The 17,645-nt window shown below is 47.7% G+C and overlaps 1 protein-coding gene across 1 annotated transcript in view; it reads right to left on the reverse strand.

The window, feature by feature from the left end:
* atp11b (ATPase phospholipid transporting 11B (putative)) overlaps positions 1–17,645 on the reverse strand; it is a 190,280-nt gene that overhangs the window by 142,870 nt on the left and 29,765 nt on the right. Inside the window, 3 exon segments of the mRNA XM_038817479.1 lie at positions 10,115–10,146; positions 17,413–17,454; positions 17,457–17,502. Of these exon segments, the coding sequence (XP_038673407.1) occupies positions 10,115–10,146; positions 17,413–17,454; positions 17,457–17,502 (120 nt within the window).

A 17,645-nucleotide genomic window follows, 5' to 3' on the forward strand; every position in this document is an offset into this window, starting at 1 on the left:
CAACTACAACAGGGGCCAGAATCCTCCCTACATAAACCTCCCAACCACCTTCATTCAGAAGGAGTCAAGCACCTTTTAGGGTTGGGCTACTGTGTGGCTAGGGTCCTTGGGAGCCTCAGTGGTGCAAGGCTTGGTCATGTTCTTTATAGTCATTTTTGCTATGTATGTTTTGTTTCTGATAATCAAATGTATCTGCAAGAGAATGGCAAGAAGCCCTAAAATGGTGGGCGGGATTCTCCCATTCAATGGCAGAGTCCACGTCTTCGGAAACGCGCTGCGTTTCACAACAGCGTGAACGGGCCGCTGGGAGTACTGATTCTAGCCCCCACAAGGGCCAGCAGGGCACTGGAGCGGTTCACGCTGCTCCAGCCTCCCATCCCGGCGCGAACTTTGCGTCACAGGATCCATGCATGCGCAGTGGCCTCCCTCAACGCGCCAGCCCCGCGCAACATGGCACAGGAGTTCAGGGGCCGGCACAGAAAGAAATAGGCCCAAGGAACAGAAAGAAATAGGCCCAAGGAGCGAGAGGCTGGCCCGCCAATCAGTGGGCCCCAATCGCTGGCCAGGCCCCATCGGAGGGCCCCCCTGGGGTCAGAGCCCCCCCCCCCCCCCGACCCCGCATGCAGAATTCCTGCCGGCCCATCCTGGGCCTAGAACCAGCAGCCCGAGCCAAATGCGCCACTTCTCTGCAGAGATTCGCGTGCCGGTGTCGGGGCGGTGTGGCCCGGTTACAGGTATTCTCCGGCCCAGCCCCAGGCTGGGAGAATCCCACCCGGGTCCTCTGTATTCGCCTAAACAAATACCTCTGCAAGGTATAAGTGTTCTTACTATTAGGCCAAAGTGGTTGAAACTCTTTCAAGGATTGCCCATTCTAGGGTTGAAGGCTGTTCCCAAACAAAGGGGCCATAAAAGTCAACTGTGAGTATGTTCCTTTTAGCTTTTATTTCTTATTTTATTTTCGTTTTCACTTTACTTTAATGCGATTCATTGTATTAGGTTTAGAAGAATCAAAGGGAGGACTGATATGGTCTAGTGTTATTCATATAGGGGCTAGTGAATGCTTGTAACTGATGATAAATATTAAACCTATCTTGACAGTGGGAACTGTCTCATATAATGAATTAACCATTGTATTCAGCACTGTGAATGTATTGTTTGCTGTCTAATCAATTCTTAAGTTCTTTGCCAAGCTATAAGACAGAGCAAAATGTGTAAAACATATGCAGTACTTTTCCAACGACTGCGCATGCAAACACTAAGCTAGGTTTAATAGGCACCTGTCAATCTCAAGTAATGTCCAATGCTAGATTAACAAATCATCCTCCAAGTAACAGACATTCATTTGAACAAACCAGGAGGGCTCAGCTGAGAATTAGAAGCCAATGAAAGTAAATGAGAGGTTAAACCAGAGATAAGAATTCCCTTAAAAGTAGGATCTTGTGGTCTTTGTTCCTGAATTCTTGAATCACCTATGTTTGTGTTAAAGTGATTTAAGTTTGTGCTTAATGCTTCTTGCCACGTGCTTGACATTTTTATGTTGTTTGATATTTTGTTTCTAAGTTTTTATTCAGTTCTTATCCAAGTGTATTTGAGTAATTGACAATAATAAAGTAGTATTTTTGACATCTCCCACCAAGCAGACTACCAATTCATATTAGAGGGTAAAATAGGAGTTCCCTGAGGTGATACTGCAGGAGGGAATGGCAAGAGGGAGCTAGGTCTCAAAAGTTGAAGTATTATTACTGGGTGGCAAATGCAGAGAAGATTCATAGATGGAATCGGGAAAGGGGGGGGGGGGGTTGCGGGCACTTGGAGGCAGGCTCTTGCAGAGGGTTGGGGTTGCTGGCGCTGCCAACGGCACCACTCCCGATGGCCCAGGGGCAGTATTCGGTGAGTCTGGAGGCAGGTTAGACAGCATTTTAGGTCGGGAGCTGGGTCAGGGAGATGCCGATTAGGGGAAATCATGTGTTCGAGCCAGGGCGGATGGACACAAGGTTCTGGGGATGGGAAGAGAGGGGGAAATCAAGGAAATTAAAGATCCGTTTCTGGGAGGGTGATTTAAGAGTCTGGAGAAGCTGGGCAAGACGCTTGGGCTGGCACTGCGTGAGTTTCACGTACGTGCAGTTGCGGGACTTCAAATAGCACCGGCCTCCTCGTTGTTGGAGGCGGTGCGGTCAGCGGGGGTCGTCTCGGTGATTTATGGGAGGATTTTGGAGGAGGATGAGGTGTCTTGTCGGGAGCTATGGCGAAGTGGGAGGAAAGGTTGGGGGTGGTTCTGTAGGAGGGACTATGGTGTCAGGTGCTGTGGAGGGTAAATGCCTTGACTTTGTGTGAAAGGCAGGGGCTGATACAGCTGGAGGTAGGGTATAGGATGTACCTTACAAAATCTACAGTGAGCCAGCTGTTCAAAGGTTGGAGGAGGACTGTGAGCCATGTGAGTGGGGCCTTGTGAACCATGACCACTTGCCTGAAGCTGGAAACGTTTTGGACGGCGGTATTTAGCACCAGTTCAGAGGTTTTACGGGGGCTGATCGTGTTTGGTGGGCAGGAGGTCAGCTTCGCTACCCTGTGCCTTGGCGTGGCAGGGGGAACCTGTTGGATGTTTCTGACCCTGGAAAAAGTGAAATTGGCTTCTTTCTTCGGGGGGGGTGGGGGTAAGTTTGTTCCAAATTGCAGAAATGTTGAAAATTTGTGGAATAAAAATACTTTAAAATATCAAGCACCACTGCTGGCCAAAACAGTCCCCTTCACCCTTTTCCTTTTTCCAAGTGTTTCTGTCAGTCAACCCTAACCCACAAATCAACTTTACCTCTTCCTCACTGAATGCAAACATCCATCCATTCAGTGTTGCACCATCAGAAACTGGAGTGCCATAGGAATTAGTGCAGGAATCTGTGCAGGATCCACAGCTATTATAAATCGATAATACGGAATTAGACAAAGATGACCATGTAACTGTATTTTCCTGGCTCGGCATAGCTGGCCAATTATAGAACCGTAGAATTCTACATAGTGCAGAAGGCTGCCATCTAGTCTGCACTGACCCTCAAGAGAGCAACCCTACCTAAGCCCACTACCCACCCTATCCTGTATCCCTACCTAACCTGCACATTTTGGACTGTGGGAGGAACTAGAGAACCCGGAGGAAACCCATGCAGAAGTAGGGAGAAAGTGCTGTCACCTAAGGCCAGAATCGAACCCGGGTCACTGGCACTGTGAGGCAGCAGTGCTAACTATTGTGCCACGATGCTGTCCTAGGGCAATGTATACAAGTTTGCTGACATTTCCACCTAACTTTGCATTGTAAGCAGAGGAGGATACAAAAGACTCTACAAAGAGATGTAGGCAGGTTAGAGTTGGCAACAAGGGGGAACTTGCAATAATGTGGGCAAGTGTGAGGTTGTAACAGCAGAAAACAAAATATTTTTTAAAGCAAAAATTTTTAAACGTTAATGTCCAGAGGGACCTGCAAGTACTCATGCAAGGAATACAAACGGTGGCAAGCAGCTGCCGCAAGCAATTAAGATGGCAAGTGGCATGTGGCCCTTGTTACAAAGGACTGGAGTACAAAAACAAGGAAATCTTACTCCTAATTATTATTATTGTTACAAGTAGGCTTACATTAACAATGCAATGAAGTTACCGTGAAAATCTCCTAGTCGCCACACTCCGGCACCTGTTCGGATACACGGAGGGAGAATTCAATATCCAATTCACCGAGCAAGCACATCTTTTGGGACTTGTGGAAGGAAACCGCAGCACCCGGAGGAAACCCACAACCACACGGGGAGAACGTGCAGACTCCGCACAGTGACCTAAGCAGGAATCGAACCCAGAACTCTAGAGCTGTGAAGCAACGGTGCTAACCACTGAGCTACCGTGCCATCCACTGCACGGTGCTTTACTACAATTGCACAGGGCTTTGGCGAGACCACACTTGGAATACAGAGTGCAATTTTATTCTCCATGTCTTCCTCCAGTAAGAATATAGTTGACTTGGAGATGATACAGTAAAGGTTCACTGGATTTCTTCCTGGTTCAGAAGTTGTCCTATAATGAAAGGGTGAGTAAATTGGGCTCTTAATTGGAGTTTTAAAAAAATGAGGTGATCTGATTGAAACATGCAAGATTATAAAGGAACTTGACAGCATAGACACAGAGGCTGTTTCCATTGACTGGAGAGCCTAGAACACGGGGGCACAGAATCAGCATGGGGCAATAATTTAGGATGGAGTTAAGGAGAAATTTCATTCACTCAGGGGGTTGCGCATCTTTGGAATTCCCTACCACAGAAAGTTGTCTGTACTCCACCGTTCAGTACATTCTAGGCTGGGACAGACAGATTTCTAATCACAGGGAATGAAGGGATATGGGAAGCACCTGCTTGGTCCTCATGATCATATTTGCTTTGTTATTCAATGTTACATTTCGGATAACGACTTCAGCTGATTTTTTAAGATCTCACTGCTTCCATTGAAAAAAAAAAGTGGTTTGTCCTCGAAACCGCAATGTTTAGTCTTCAAATTGTTTGAAGTTTTGAGGGTTTTAAACTTTCATTTGCCAGTGCTTCCCTGCATATAACATATATAAGCTTTGAAACCTGATTTTCAGTGGCACAATGAATAACCCATACCTCAAGTAATTATCTTTATGCTGCTATGTTTCTGTTTCAGTTTCTTCTGCATGGGCTGTTCACCAAAGGCCCAGCAGTTCACACCAGCACTGTTGGCAGCTGCAAAATGGAGGAATCCCTCGCACGCCCAGAACACATGACGTCAGCATATGGGGCATGTGACCTGCTCTCTGCCGTTGCTTCCGCTGGGAGGACTCCATTGTTGCTGAAAAAGACTGGCCCTGGACTGACGTCAGGAGGAGGCGGTAAACCCCGATGGGCTCCGGGCCTTTGCACAGTTTGATCCGTCACGCATGCGTGGGATGGCCAGTAATCTCAAATGTCTGTCACAGATGGTATTTTTGAAACCGGCTGCGACCGTTGAGCGTTCCTCATGTTCGAGAATGCCGTGACCCTCCCAAAACCTGCCCCACCTGCGGGTCGCAATCCTGAGTTTGAAAACCCCTGCATCAGAGGTCACAAAATAAGGTTTCTACAGTGGTGATTTAATGCTTGCTTTTAAAATAAATATTTTTCTCCTTTGGTATAGATAACTACTTTTTAAGGGCTTAAAACAGGGACAAAGTCAGAGGATAGCCTTTGTTCAAGGTCTTCAAGTGTCTCGGATCTCAGCCACGTAAAAGGACCATGGACTGGATTGAAAGACTAACTCAGGTAGACTCAAATTCTGCTAAGTATCTTGCAATGGTTCATGAGGTAAGCATTAGAGTCCATTGTCTCTTAGACAACCTCAATATCATATGCCACAGGTGTAACGTTCATTGACAATAAATATATATCGATGGAGACATCAGACAAGGGAACGCATAGTCATGATAACGAGCAGCCTCAATATCAATCACAGATACCTCCATTGGTTTCAAAGTCCAACAACGTGTCTCAATTAAAATTCTCATCCTTGTATTCAAAACCCTAGCCCTGTCCGTCCCCATCTCTGTAACCTCCTTCTGCCCGCTAACTCTAAGAACTTTGCATTTTTGACCTCTTGTGCACTCCCAATTTCCTTCATCCCTCCACTATTGACTGTATCTTCAGCTGTCTAAGCTCTGGAATTATCTTCCTATATTTGCCCAGCTGTCCACCTCATTCGTTTCTCCTTCAAGATACTGTTTTGTCTTGACCTGGTCTAATATCTTCTTGAGTAGTTCAATGTCAAACTTCAGCTGATAACATTCCTTGGGACATTTCATTTATGTTAAAGGCACTCTGTAAATACAAGTTGCCCATACTGAATAACGTAATTTCTTAAAAGCTTATATTCAATTAAATTGGCCATTAAGCCATTTATGAGAAACTTCACAGTACTCTATTCAATGACAATAATACTAATTGCTTGTGCTCCAGAACTTGCCGCACCGCTAGCAAAGTTGTTCCAATACAGCTACAATTCTAGCATGTAGTGCAAGCTACCATCTTAACCCTTCTCCCCGTTTCTTCCACCGTTGCATCCAAAAATAAGTCTGAGAAACTCACCAACTTCTTGTCATAACCATCAAAACCATCCGACCAGCTGTCTCTACCAAGCCCTTCTCTTATCTTAGCTCACTCGGCCAAACGTTCTCTCATGTTCCCTCCGCTCCAGCTCAGGACTCTCATATTTCTCTAGTTTATCTTCTGTCTCCTCTCGTTCCCTGTTTGAGCTCATCTTGTCCGTGAGATCCACCTCTAACTCCATCGACCCTCTTCCCACCCAAGTTTCCTTCCTGATCCCAATAGTAGCTGATGCTGTGAACTTGTTGGGTGTTTGCCCATTCTTCTGTAAATAGCTGTCAGTACCCCTTGACAAAAGCTAACCCCCGACTCCACAGTCCTTGCAAACTATTGTCCCTACTCCACCAACTTTTACTCCTTTCCAAAGTCCTTGAGCATGTTGTTGCCTCTCAAATTCTTTCGCAGAACTCCATGTTGAATCCCATTTATCAGGTTTCTACCATTGCAACAGTACAAAAACAGCACTTATCAAAGTCACAAAAAGCATCCTATGTGACTGTGACAATGGTAAATTTTCTCTCCTGTCTTTCTTCACCTGTCTGCAATGGATACAGTTGACCACACCATCCTACAATGCTCTCCCCAGTTTATAGCTGAGTAGGACTGGTGTCATCTGGATGTATCTAATCATAGCCTGCGAGTCACTTGCAATGCCTTCTCCTCTTACACTGCTACCTCAGGTGTTTCTTAAGGATCTATCATTGCCCACCCCTCACCACCCACTATTTTTCATCAATATATTGCCCCTCAGTGACATCACCTAAAGCACAGCGTTAGTTTTCACATGTACGTTGATGTTGCCCAGTTCTGCTCCACTATTGTTAAGTTATCAGATTGCCTTTTAAACATCCAGTAATAGCTTGAGCAGCAATCGCCTCCAGTTAAATATCGGGAAGACTGAAGCCATTGTTTGTGGTCAAAACTCTGTTTTCTGTCTATCAACTTACTCCTCTCTGACAACAGTCTGTGATTAAAACCAGTCAATTGCACCTTTGGTATCACATTTGACCCCAAGTTGAGCTTCTGACTTCATTTTCACACCATCACTAACCTGGCAATTTCCACCTTCCAGATGGCCTCGTTGTTCAATTTTGCCCAGTCTCAGAGATCTGCTGCTGAAGCTCTGATACACACCTCATTAGTTCTAGACTTGACTATTCCAACATATCTCTGCCTGCTCTCCCACATCCAAGGTTAGGTGGAGTTACTGGGATGGGGTGGATGCATGGGCTTAGGTAGGGTGTTGTTTCCAAGGGTCGGTGCAGACTCGATGGGCTGAATGGCCTCCTTCTGCATTATAATTTTTTTGATTCTAATGAAGGACAAGGGACTGAAGAGAGCAAGCACACAAAGAGTTTAAATGGACTTAAAAATCACTAGACGAGAAGTCATTCAGTGCAGAGACTGCGGAAGATATCAGTGAAGATGTCACCGAAAATTTTCAATCATACTTGGGAGTAGAGAGCAATCATTTCGAAAGAGGTGAATGGACTGGAACGCAAGATGCCTAAAGGAGGACAAAATGCCAGAGAAGTAGAGCATCATGCCAAGGTATGATTTGGTGATAAGCACGAGGTATAGCTAGGCAGGGAGGATGCTCGTTAAGGGACAAACGGTCATCATCTCTCAGCTATGTTGTTGATAGAATTATTCACAATTATTGGATAGCATGGCTTTGTTCACAAGTGAACAGACATTTTGGATGGAGACGTGTGGAGGGGTGGTGAGGGCTGATTAATTAGCGGAGTCCATAGGGTCAGCAGTGGGAGAGTTCGACAGAAAGTGAGATGGGGCTAATGGAATTGCTCATAATAAGCCAATCCCAAGTACCTCTATGAGCCAGTCAGAGGACGCCAAAAGAGTCACAGAGAGAAACGGCAGGCTTACCCAGGAGGGGTTAAGTCTGGGACAGTGCAAACAAAAGAGAAGGGACAGTGCAGACAAAAAAGCAGGAAGGTCGAGGAGTACCGAATGGTTGGGATGCAGTATTGGGAGGAGAACATGAAAGTGGAGAGTAATACCAATAGAAGAGAGCAGATCAGAGAAAAGCAATTTTAAAAAGCAAGTGGAAAGAGTGATGTGCTTGAGCCAAGAGCAGCAACCAAAATGCAAATAGACGAAAGAAAGAGTTCAAATTACAATGGTCTGGTTACATAATAATTAGGATACATTAAAAAACTGATAGCAAATGAGAAATAAGAAATAGATAGGAGATAGTAGAAAGGCATCCAGCGTTAAAGAAAGAGCTTCCGGCGCAGATAAACAAAAAATTAAGAAGAGAGGAGTCAGCATATTACATTGAGCTGTTGTATGATTTCAGAGAAAGGTGAAGTCCAGCATCTATTTGAGGGGAGGCTGTGGATCCAGGAGGGAAGAGTATTGGGGTAACAGGGTTGTAAGGACAAAGAGGATTGGAAAAATTGGAGGCAACTTTAAAATCCAGAAACACACGCTGCAGTCAAGGCAAGTGATTTTCTGGTCTAGAACAGACAGAAGCTGAAAAAACAGACATAACCAGTGGCGAAACACAGGCTTCAGCAGGAGCCTACAGGCGAGATTCTCAGGCGCAAGTCCAGTTATGGCCATGAACTCTTGTGAGAGGGCCATAACAGGATTTACGCCAGGGAGATTTCAGAGTGCGATATTCCCAGCTCTCCCTGATGACACGATCAGGTTAACACCCTTTTTGGGAGACCCATTTACGAGTTAGAAACCAGATAAAAGTTACTGAGGGGCTGGGTGGGGCAAGTGTTTCATTCAGTGATCAACAGGAGGGTTTTCAGTGGGGAGGATTTTGACTGACCCAAATGGGAGGTACGTCATGGTCATTGGGCTGTTAGTGGGTGCACCAGTCTTACTGGTCAATGTATAAGCCCCAAATTGGGATAACAGCTTTTATTAAATCGGTTGCTGTGGCTGATCATAGATTTGGATTCACACCAGCTGATCATGGGTGGGGATTCTAATTGCGTTTTGGACCCTCAACTAGGTAAATCAAGACCCAAGGTGTCAAAATCTTCTGGGATGGCGAAGGCCCTGTTGTCCTTCATGGAGCAGATGGGGAGAGCTGGCTCTGGGGAGATTGTTTTTACATCTGGGGAAGAGGGATTTCCCATTATTCTCTCAGGCCTGAATGAGTGGGTTTTTTGTGGACGTAGGGGCCCTGCCCATCCAGCCTTGGGCTCATGAACATTTGGGTCTCCTTTTTCAGCACCATGTCTGGCATTCTTAGGGTCGACTTGGAGCCACGTCCTTTGGTGGCCACTAGCCACCAAACTAGTCCTTTGGTGGCTAGTTTTGGGGTTCCGAACTGGCCTTTTGCTTCCTTGCCATAGGCGAATCTTATTTGACTAGAGATCCTCAGCCCAGCACAGCAGCTTGGCTCAGTGACTTGATGGAATTTTAACACTCAGAAAAAAAAAGTCATGTACCTAATGAGAGGTTCGGCTGAAGGATTCTGCCGCAGGTGGCCGCCACTTATTTCCTATTTCAAAGAGTTGGTCACCATCAGATGTTTTTAGGCGGGGGGGGGGGGGGGAGAAAAAGAGGGAGGGAGGACGTTGGGGATTGGTTGTTGTTTCTTTTGGGTGTGTGTGTGTGTGTGTGTGGGGGGGGGGGGGGGGAAGAGAGAATGAATCGGTTGGAATACTGTTTAACTGGTGTACATAAATGGTTGCATTGGTGTTATTCTAGAAAATTGTGAACAAAATATATATATTTTTAAAAATTGGGCATAGGTTGGGCAGTACGGATATATTTTCTACATTGTATGAATCTGGTTGAATATTTTATATATGTTTGTAAACTGAAAATTTGAATAAAAAGTAGTTTTAAAAACCGGCTTTACATGGTGTAACATCAGATTCTGTCCCTTCAAACATTGCGAATCACTGCTGGTTTCCAAAAACGGAGGCTAGTCGTTATGACCATGCCAGGGGCACAGAGGTGAGAACAGCCCCTGGGTGATGAGGGTCCACTGCCCCCTGCCACTTCCAAGTTGGCACTGCCAGGGACTGAGGAACCTCATTGGGCAGGGCGTTTTCACAGAGAATGGCGTGGCCCTTCGATCTTGGCGAAGGTAGGGTTGGATCACCCAGTTGCTGCGTGGTGTGTGGAGTGGGGGTTGACCCTCTGCATTCAAGGGTCGGGGGGTGCTTCCCTCCGTCTGCCTTGGGTCCCAATGTCCGGGGGGGGGCTTTGAGCTGTGATTGCTGGCTTTATCAGACCCTGCCCCACCACAGTGACCACAGAAGATAGAGTGAAAACCTGGCTGTTCAGGGGAGACGCACGCCGGTTTTCAGTCAGAACCTGACACTGCCATTTTTGGGGGAAAATGCCATCTGAAGTAACTTAGTCATAGCACAAGGAGGGGGGGGGGGGGGGGGGGGGGGGGGGGGGGGGGCAGAGAGTCCAGGGCAGAATTCTCTTCTTGATGATGAGTCCAGGAATCTTCACAGCTCCCAGGTCAAATAAAAGCAGCACATTTGGGATAAAAGTGGAGTCTTTCAATTTATTCCAATGTGGCCAGTGAAAAATTGCACCCTCGATGGCTAGAGAAATCCAGGAATTGAGGAAATCTACATCCAGGTCTTTTCCAGCTGTTTACCAGAGCTCACAAAATCGAAGGGATTGAATTACAGACAGAGGGCATTTAAATTAACAGATGACATAATAATAATAAAAAATAATTTATTGTCACAAGTAGGCTTCAATGAAGTTACTGTGAAAAGCCCCTAGTCGCCACATTCCAGCGCCTGTTCGGGGAGGCTAGAACGGGAATTGAACCCGCGCTGCTGGTCTTGTTCCGCATTACAAGCTAGCTGTCTTAGCTCACTGTGCTTAAACCAGCCCCTGAAGTCTGGACTAAAATATTGGACTCAGAATCACTGTTAGACAGGAGTGAATTTGGGGCAGAAAGACCAATGAATAGCAGATGACTATGGATCGACCTGCATAGCAAGGAAAGCCTCCCTAGGGAGCTGACTGTCCAGGAGCCAATTTGAATCACAGTACAGCCAATCTTGCAGAGTCGTCATCAGCATCTGGAGACTGGTGCCCAAGTTGGGAGACTGTTTGGTTATACTAGTTTCAGACGCATCTTTCAACTAATGTTTAAAATCCTGCAGAAGCCCTGACCCACAAATACAGACCTAGTAGAGATGGAGCACAATCTTCAATATTAACTCCAGATCTCACGAGATCTCACCATTTCACAACAGAATGGTTAAGGAAACTTCCTATGCTCCCTCCAACTGAGAAATCAGTATTTTTTTATATTCAACAGTATATGAAAGCAGCATTGAGGAAAGCAAGAATATAAATTTTGGGTGGGTGATATTAACATCCACTCCCAAAATTGGTTCAGTCATACCAGCATTAACAAAGCTGGATAAAGTCTGAATAATCATTTGTCGGGCTGAGCATGCATCAGCAGGTACAGAGGGGACCTAAACAAGAAAATAACTTCCTTGCTCTCATTTTGTCTGTTCATCCAAAGCTTCAAGGGATTGAATTACTCAAGCAAGGTAGTCAAAGAACATGCGCCTGGATTCTGCTTTCCTACATCTATTGCATAGTGCAGGTATTTAAAAATAAACAGTTTAATTCACATCACTCAGATCAGGCCTTCCTTCCAGAAAAGGTATTCCTACATTGATAAAAACCTAGTTCATTAAAAGAATCAACATTTCAAAATCAATATCTTGCATATACTTTCCCATGGAACTCACTTTTTAAAAAAAAATCTAAAACATCAATTTAATATCTTCTGGATAAAATAAGGCAAGTGAGAAAACCAAATGTATTTATCTATGTTTTGAAGACGTGTATACCAAGTAATTTGGCTTCCAACTCCAACCACTTATACCCTGAAAAATACCCAGCTACTTGTATTTTGTTTGCTTAGATTTACAAAGGACCAACTTAAAAAGTAACATTTCCCTGCTGTATGTCAGATACAGTTTTGTATTTCCAAATCCTTTACACCGCGCCTTTAAAATAAAATGTGACAACTCATCTTTTCAAGACTTCTGGTGGCGTGGGCGCGCAGGGCGGCCGCAGCGCGAAGAGCTCCAGCCGGTGGAGTTGGTAAAAAGACGAGCGGTGTTTGGGCGAGTGCAGGCGACGCCGTGTAAGGGGGTAGGGTTTGGTATGGTGTACCCAGCGAGGGTAACGTATAACGGCAAAGACTTTTATTTTTAGATAGCGGATGCGGCTGAGGCGTTTGTGAAGGCAGAAGGCTTGGACAGACATGAAGAGCGGAGCTGGCAGAGAGACTGTGGACTGCTTTTGAACAGTCGGAAAATGTATAAATGTTATAACTTTCTTTTTACGGATTTGTATTGTAATCTACTTCTCTTTGTATTGTTATAGAGTTTAAGTTAATGGTGGGTTGATGGGCGGTCTGTGTTGCGACGGTTACATGTTATATTAGTGAATTGTATGGGTTGGATTGTTGGGTTTGATTTTTGTTTTTCTCTGGGACTGGGTGGAAGGGGAAGATATGTCTTGGCAGGGGGGAGCCACCCGCACTAGCTAGATTAAAGTAAGCCAGCTAGTGAACGGAGGTGAGAGGAGAGGAGAGGAGGGCTGCGGACATTGGAGCCTGGATAGCAGGCGTCAATGGGCCTACGAGGCGAGCGGGGGGGGGGGGGGGGGGGGGGGGGGGGGGGGGGGTTTGGGGTTGGATGCTGGGGAATGTTGTTTCTGGGGTAAAGGTTGGGGGGGTTTTCAGGGGGGGGGTTGATGTTAACAATGGACAGGGGAGTTCAGGCTATGGGTGGGTCCGGGGGGGGGGGGGGGGGGGGGGGAGAGACCCCCCCAGTAAGGATAGTTACATAGAACATAGAACAGTACAGCACAGAACAGGCCCTTCGGCCCTCAATGTTGTGCCGAGCAATGATCACCCTACTCATCCACCCTATACCCGTAACCCAACAATCCCCCCCTTAACCTTACTTTTATTAGGACACTACGGGCAATTTAGCATGGCCAATCCACCTAACCCGCACATCTTTGGACTGTGGGAGGAAACCGGAGCACCCGGAGGAAACCCACGCACACAGGGGGAGGACGTGCAGACTCCACACAGACAGTGACCCAGCCGGGAATCGAACCTGGGACCCTGGAGCTGTGAAGCATTTATGCTAACCACCATGCTACCCTGCTGCCTGTTACGTGGAACATGAGAGGGCTAGGAGGTCCAGTCAAGAGGTCAAGGGTGCTTGCGCATCTTAAAAGTCTGAAAACCGATGTGGCAATGCTGCAGGAGACTCACTTGAGGGTGAAGGACCAGGTGAGACTTAAAAAGGGCTGGGTTAGCCAAGTGTTTCACTCTGGATTTGATGGAAGGGCTCGAGGGGTAGCAGTGTGGTCAGCAAAAGGGTACGCTTCAGATGGAGAAGGTAGTGGCAGATCAGGGGGGGTAGATATGTGATTGTGGCCGGGGTGCTGGACGGGAGATTAGTGGCGCTGGTAAGTGTATACGGTCCCAACTGGGACGATGCGGGATTTGCGAAGAAGGTGTTTGGAGCCATTCACACACGAGCTGATTGTTGGGGGGGGGGGGGGGGGGGGGGGGGGGGGGGTGGTCTGGAACCTGGTGCAGGAGCCAAGTTTGGACAGATCATGGCCGCGCTCGCTGGTCCCATCGGGGAGGGGGGGGGGGGGTGGGGGGGGGGGGGGCAAAGGCACTAGCTGGGCTAATGGTGGAAATGGGAGGGGTGGACCCTTTGGTGGTTCCTGCACCCAGGGGAACGGGAGTACTCATTTTTCTATAGGGTATACTCGCGGATTGACTTTTTTGTGGTGGGAAAGGCTTTGCTGGCTGGAAGTCAAGGGGTCGGAATACTCTGCAATTGCTGTGTCAGATCACGCGCCACATGGGTGGATATGACATTGGGTGGATATGGTGCTGGAGAAGGGGGTAGTGCAGAGGCCGGGGTGGAAACTGATTGTGGGGCTTTTGGGGAACCAAGTATTCTTTGAAAAAATTGAAAAGGTAATTAAGGAATATGTAAGATTCAACTGTACGGGTGAGGTGTCAATGGCAGTCGTCTCGGAGGCTCTAAAAGCGGTAGTGAGGGGTGAGGTAATTTCATTTTAAGGCCAGGGTGGACAAAGGGGAGAGGTTGGAGCGGCAGAGGCTAATAGATGAGATGTTGGAGGCAGATAGGAGTTATGCGGAGGATGGGGACCCAGCGATGCTGGGAAAGAGGAAGGAACTACAGGCGAGCTTCGACCGACTATCCACCAGGAAGGCGGCGCGCCAACTGAGGCGAGCGAGGGGTGCAGTTTATGAGCATGGAGACAATATGTTAGCGGGTCAGCTCCGGAGGGAGGCAGCAGCAAGGGAAAGGGCCGGAAAGTTGGTGGTGGCTCCGGAGCTGATTAACAAGGTTTTTGAGGAATTCTACGAGAGGTTGTACAAGTCAGAGCCGAAAGGAGACCGTGAGATGCTGGAATTTCTGGATGGGTTGGAGTACCCGAGGCTAGGGGAGGGAGACAAGGCTACATTAGAAGGAGCAATACTGGAGCAGGAGATAAAAGACGTGATTGGGAGGATGCAGTCGGGGAAGGTGGCAGGGCCGGATGGGTTTCCGGTGGAAAATTATAAATAATTTAAGGATAAGTTGGCACCCCTGATGGTAGGGATGTTTGAAGAGGCGATAGGGAAGGGAGTGCTGCCGCTAACCTTGGGGCAGGCATCAATTTCACTGTTGCTTAAAAAGGATAGGGATCCGACGGCAGTGTGGGTCGTATAGGCCCATATCACTTCTTAATGTGGAGCAACGGTTATTGGCGAAGGTACTGGGGGGTAGGCTGGAGGGGTGCCTCCCGCAGATGATAGGTCGAGGATCAGACAGGGTTCGTGGAAAGGGAGGCAGCTGTTTTCGAATATTAGGAGGGTCTTGAACGTCGTTATGGCACCGGCGGAAGGGAAGGAACAGAGGTGGTGGTGGCACTGGATGCTGAGGAAGGCGTTTGATCGGGTGGAATGGGGGTACCTGATGGGCTAGTGCCGGAACGGTTTGGGATTGGACCAAGATTTGTGAACTGGGTAAAGTTATATATAAGGAGCCGAAGGCAAGTGTCCCGCAACATAACAATATCAGCTCGAGATACTTCTCTCTCCACCGTGGGACGAGGCAGGGACTGTCCTATGTCCCCCCTGCTGTTGCGCTTGCGATGAGCCGTTGGCCCTCACATTAAGAAGTTCGGGAGCAGGAAAGGAATAGTGAGGGGGGGGGGGGGGGGAGAGAGAGAGATAGAGCATAGGGTTGTCCTTGTATGCCGACGACTGCTGCTGTATGTGTAGGAGCCGAATGCGTCGATAGGAAGAATATTGGAGTTGCTGCAGATATTTGGGTCTTTCTCTGGGTACAAGCTGAACTTGGAAAAGAGTCTCAACCAGGGGTGGTGGGGCTGCCATTACATAGGGCAGGGACTCACTTTAGGTATTTGGGGGTGCAGGTTGCCCAGGAGTGGGGAAGGCTTCGCAGATACAACATCACTAGTTTTGGTGGGGGAGAGTGCAAGCGACCTGGCCGAGGTGGGATGGTCTCCCTCTGTCACTGGCAGGTCAGGTGCAGATGGTTAAATGAATGTTGCCACGATCTGTTTTATTTTCAATGCCAACCCGATTTTTCTGCCAAAGTCCTTTTTCAGGGAGATTGAGGGAGGATTACCTGTCTATGGGGAGGGAAAGGTGGCCAGAGTGAGGAAGGTGCTGCTACAGAGGGGAAGGCAAGGCAGAGGGTTTGGGTCTCCCCGAACCTGATGTACTACTACCTGGGCAGCGAATGTGGAGAAGGTGCGGAGCAGGGTCAGGGGGGGTTGATCCCAGTGGGTCAGAATGGAGGAGAGTTCGTGCAGGGGGTCGGGGCTGAAGGCACTAGCAACGGCCCCCACTCCCGTTAGCTCCGGGGAAATCAGCCTAATTGAAAATCTGGACGGCAGTTTCGCCCAACACTTCAGGTTGGGGGCAGGGTCGAGGGAAATGCCGATCTTGGGAGAAGAACCACAGATTTGAGCCAGGGAGGTGGGATAGAAGCTTTTGGAATGGGAATGAGAAGGGGATTAAGACTCAAAAGATTTTTTTTCCTCGTGGTCAATTTGCAGGATTCAGGGAGCTGGAAGCGACAGTATGGAGCAGGGAGAAGTGTTTAGGTATATGCAGGTTCGCGACTTTTCCAGGAAGGAGATAGAGTTTCCCGGAGGAACCGGCCTCCACATTGTTGGAGGAGGTGCTGGCGGCAAGTGGACTGGAGAAAGGGACAGTGTCAGCGGTATACGGAGCTATGTTGGAAAAGGATAAGGCACCACTGGAGGGGATCAAAGCAAAGTGGGGGGAAGAATTGGGAGAGGTTATAGAGGAGGGGGTCTGGTGTGAGGTGCCCGGAGAGTGAATGCCCTCCCACCGCGTGTGCGAGGTTGGGGCTGATACAGCTGAAGGTGGTATACAGAGCGCACCTCACGAGGGCGAGGCTGAGCCAATTCTTTGAAGGGGTAGAGAAGATGTGTGTGCACGTGTGGGGGGGGGGGGGGGGGGGGGGGGGGGGTGGCTAACCACGTTCATATCTTTTGGTCCTGTCCAAAGCTTGGGGGCTACTGGAGGAAGTGTTTAGGGTCATTTCCAAGGTGGTGCAGTGAAGCTGGACCCGGGTCCCCAAGGAGGCATATTCGGGGTGTCGGATCAGCCAGGGTTGGGAACGGGGATGCGGAGGCAGATAACAAGCCTTTGCCTCAATGATCGCTCGAAGGCGGATCCTGCTGGGATGGAGAGCGGCCTCAACCCTGTGCACTGCATGGCGAGGGGACCTGTTAGAATACTGACCCTTGAGAAGGTTAAGTTCGAACTGAGGGGAAGCTCGGAGGGGGTTCTACAAGTCATGGGCACTATTTATTATGCAATTCAAGAACTGGATAACATCGAACATTAGTTGGGGTGGGGGGGGGGGGGGGGGGGGGGTGTGCGCGGGCGGCTGTGTATGTTGAAGATGGCTATGGGTCATCCCAGATTCCTTTTTTTTGTCATTTGTTATGTTAACATGCAGGCTGATGTCTGGGCATGGTGGGGAGAGGGGATCGTTGTTATTGTTATGGGGGTTGAGATATTTGTTGTTGTTATTGATTGTTGTTTGGGTGTAAATTCGGTGAGGAAAAATGGTGAAAAGGAGAATAAAATATTTTTTTTTAAACGATCTTTTCAAAACATTTAAAAAAAATTATACAATAAAAATGGTAACCTTCAGATTTGGTTTCTCTCATCCAAACTTGCTGTAGTGGACAGTAACATGTCCCGTCCTCTCGGTCAGTTGACAGCAGCACTAATCAGCAGGAAATGTCTGATCCTTTTCTATCTTGACAATGTCACCAACCACAAGTAGAAATAAAAGGCATGTTTTTCAAAGAAAACAATTCAATGGTATTTTGACCATAATTTTTTTTGTCTAATTGCCAGTGCTTTGGGGATTTCTCTGCCTGTGAAATGAAATGAAAATCGCTTATTGTCACGAGTAGG

The sequence above is a fragment of the Scyliorhinus canicula genome, chromosome 13 (genome assembly GCF_902713615.1).
Source record: "Scyliorhinus canicula chromosome 13, sScyCan1.1, whole genome shotgun sequence".
Lineage (NCBI taxonomy): Eukaryota > Metazoa > Chordata > Chondrichthyes > Carcharhiniformes > Scyliorhinidae > Scyliorhinus > Scyliorhinus canicula.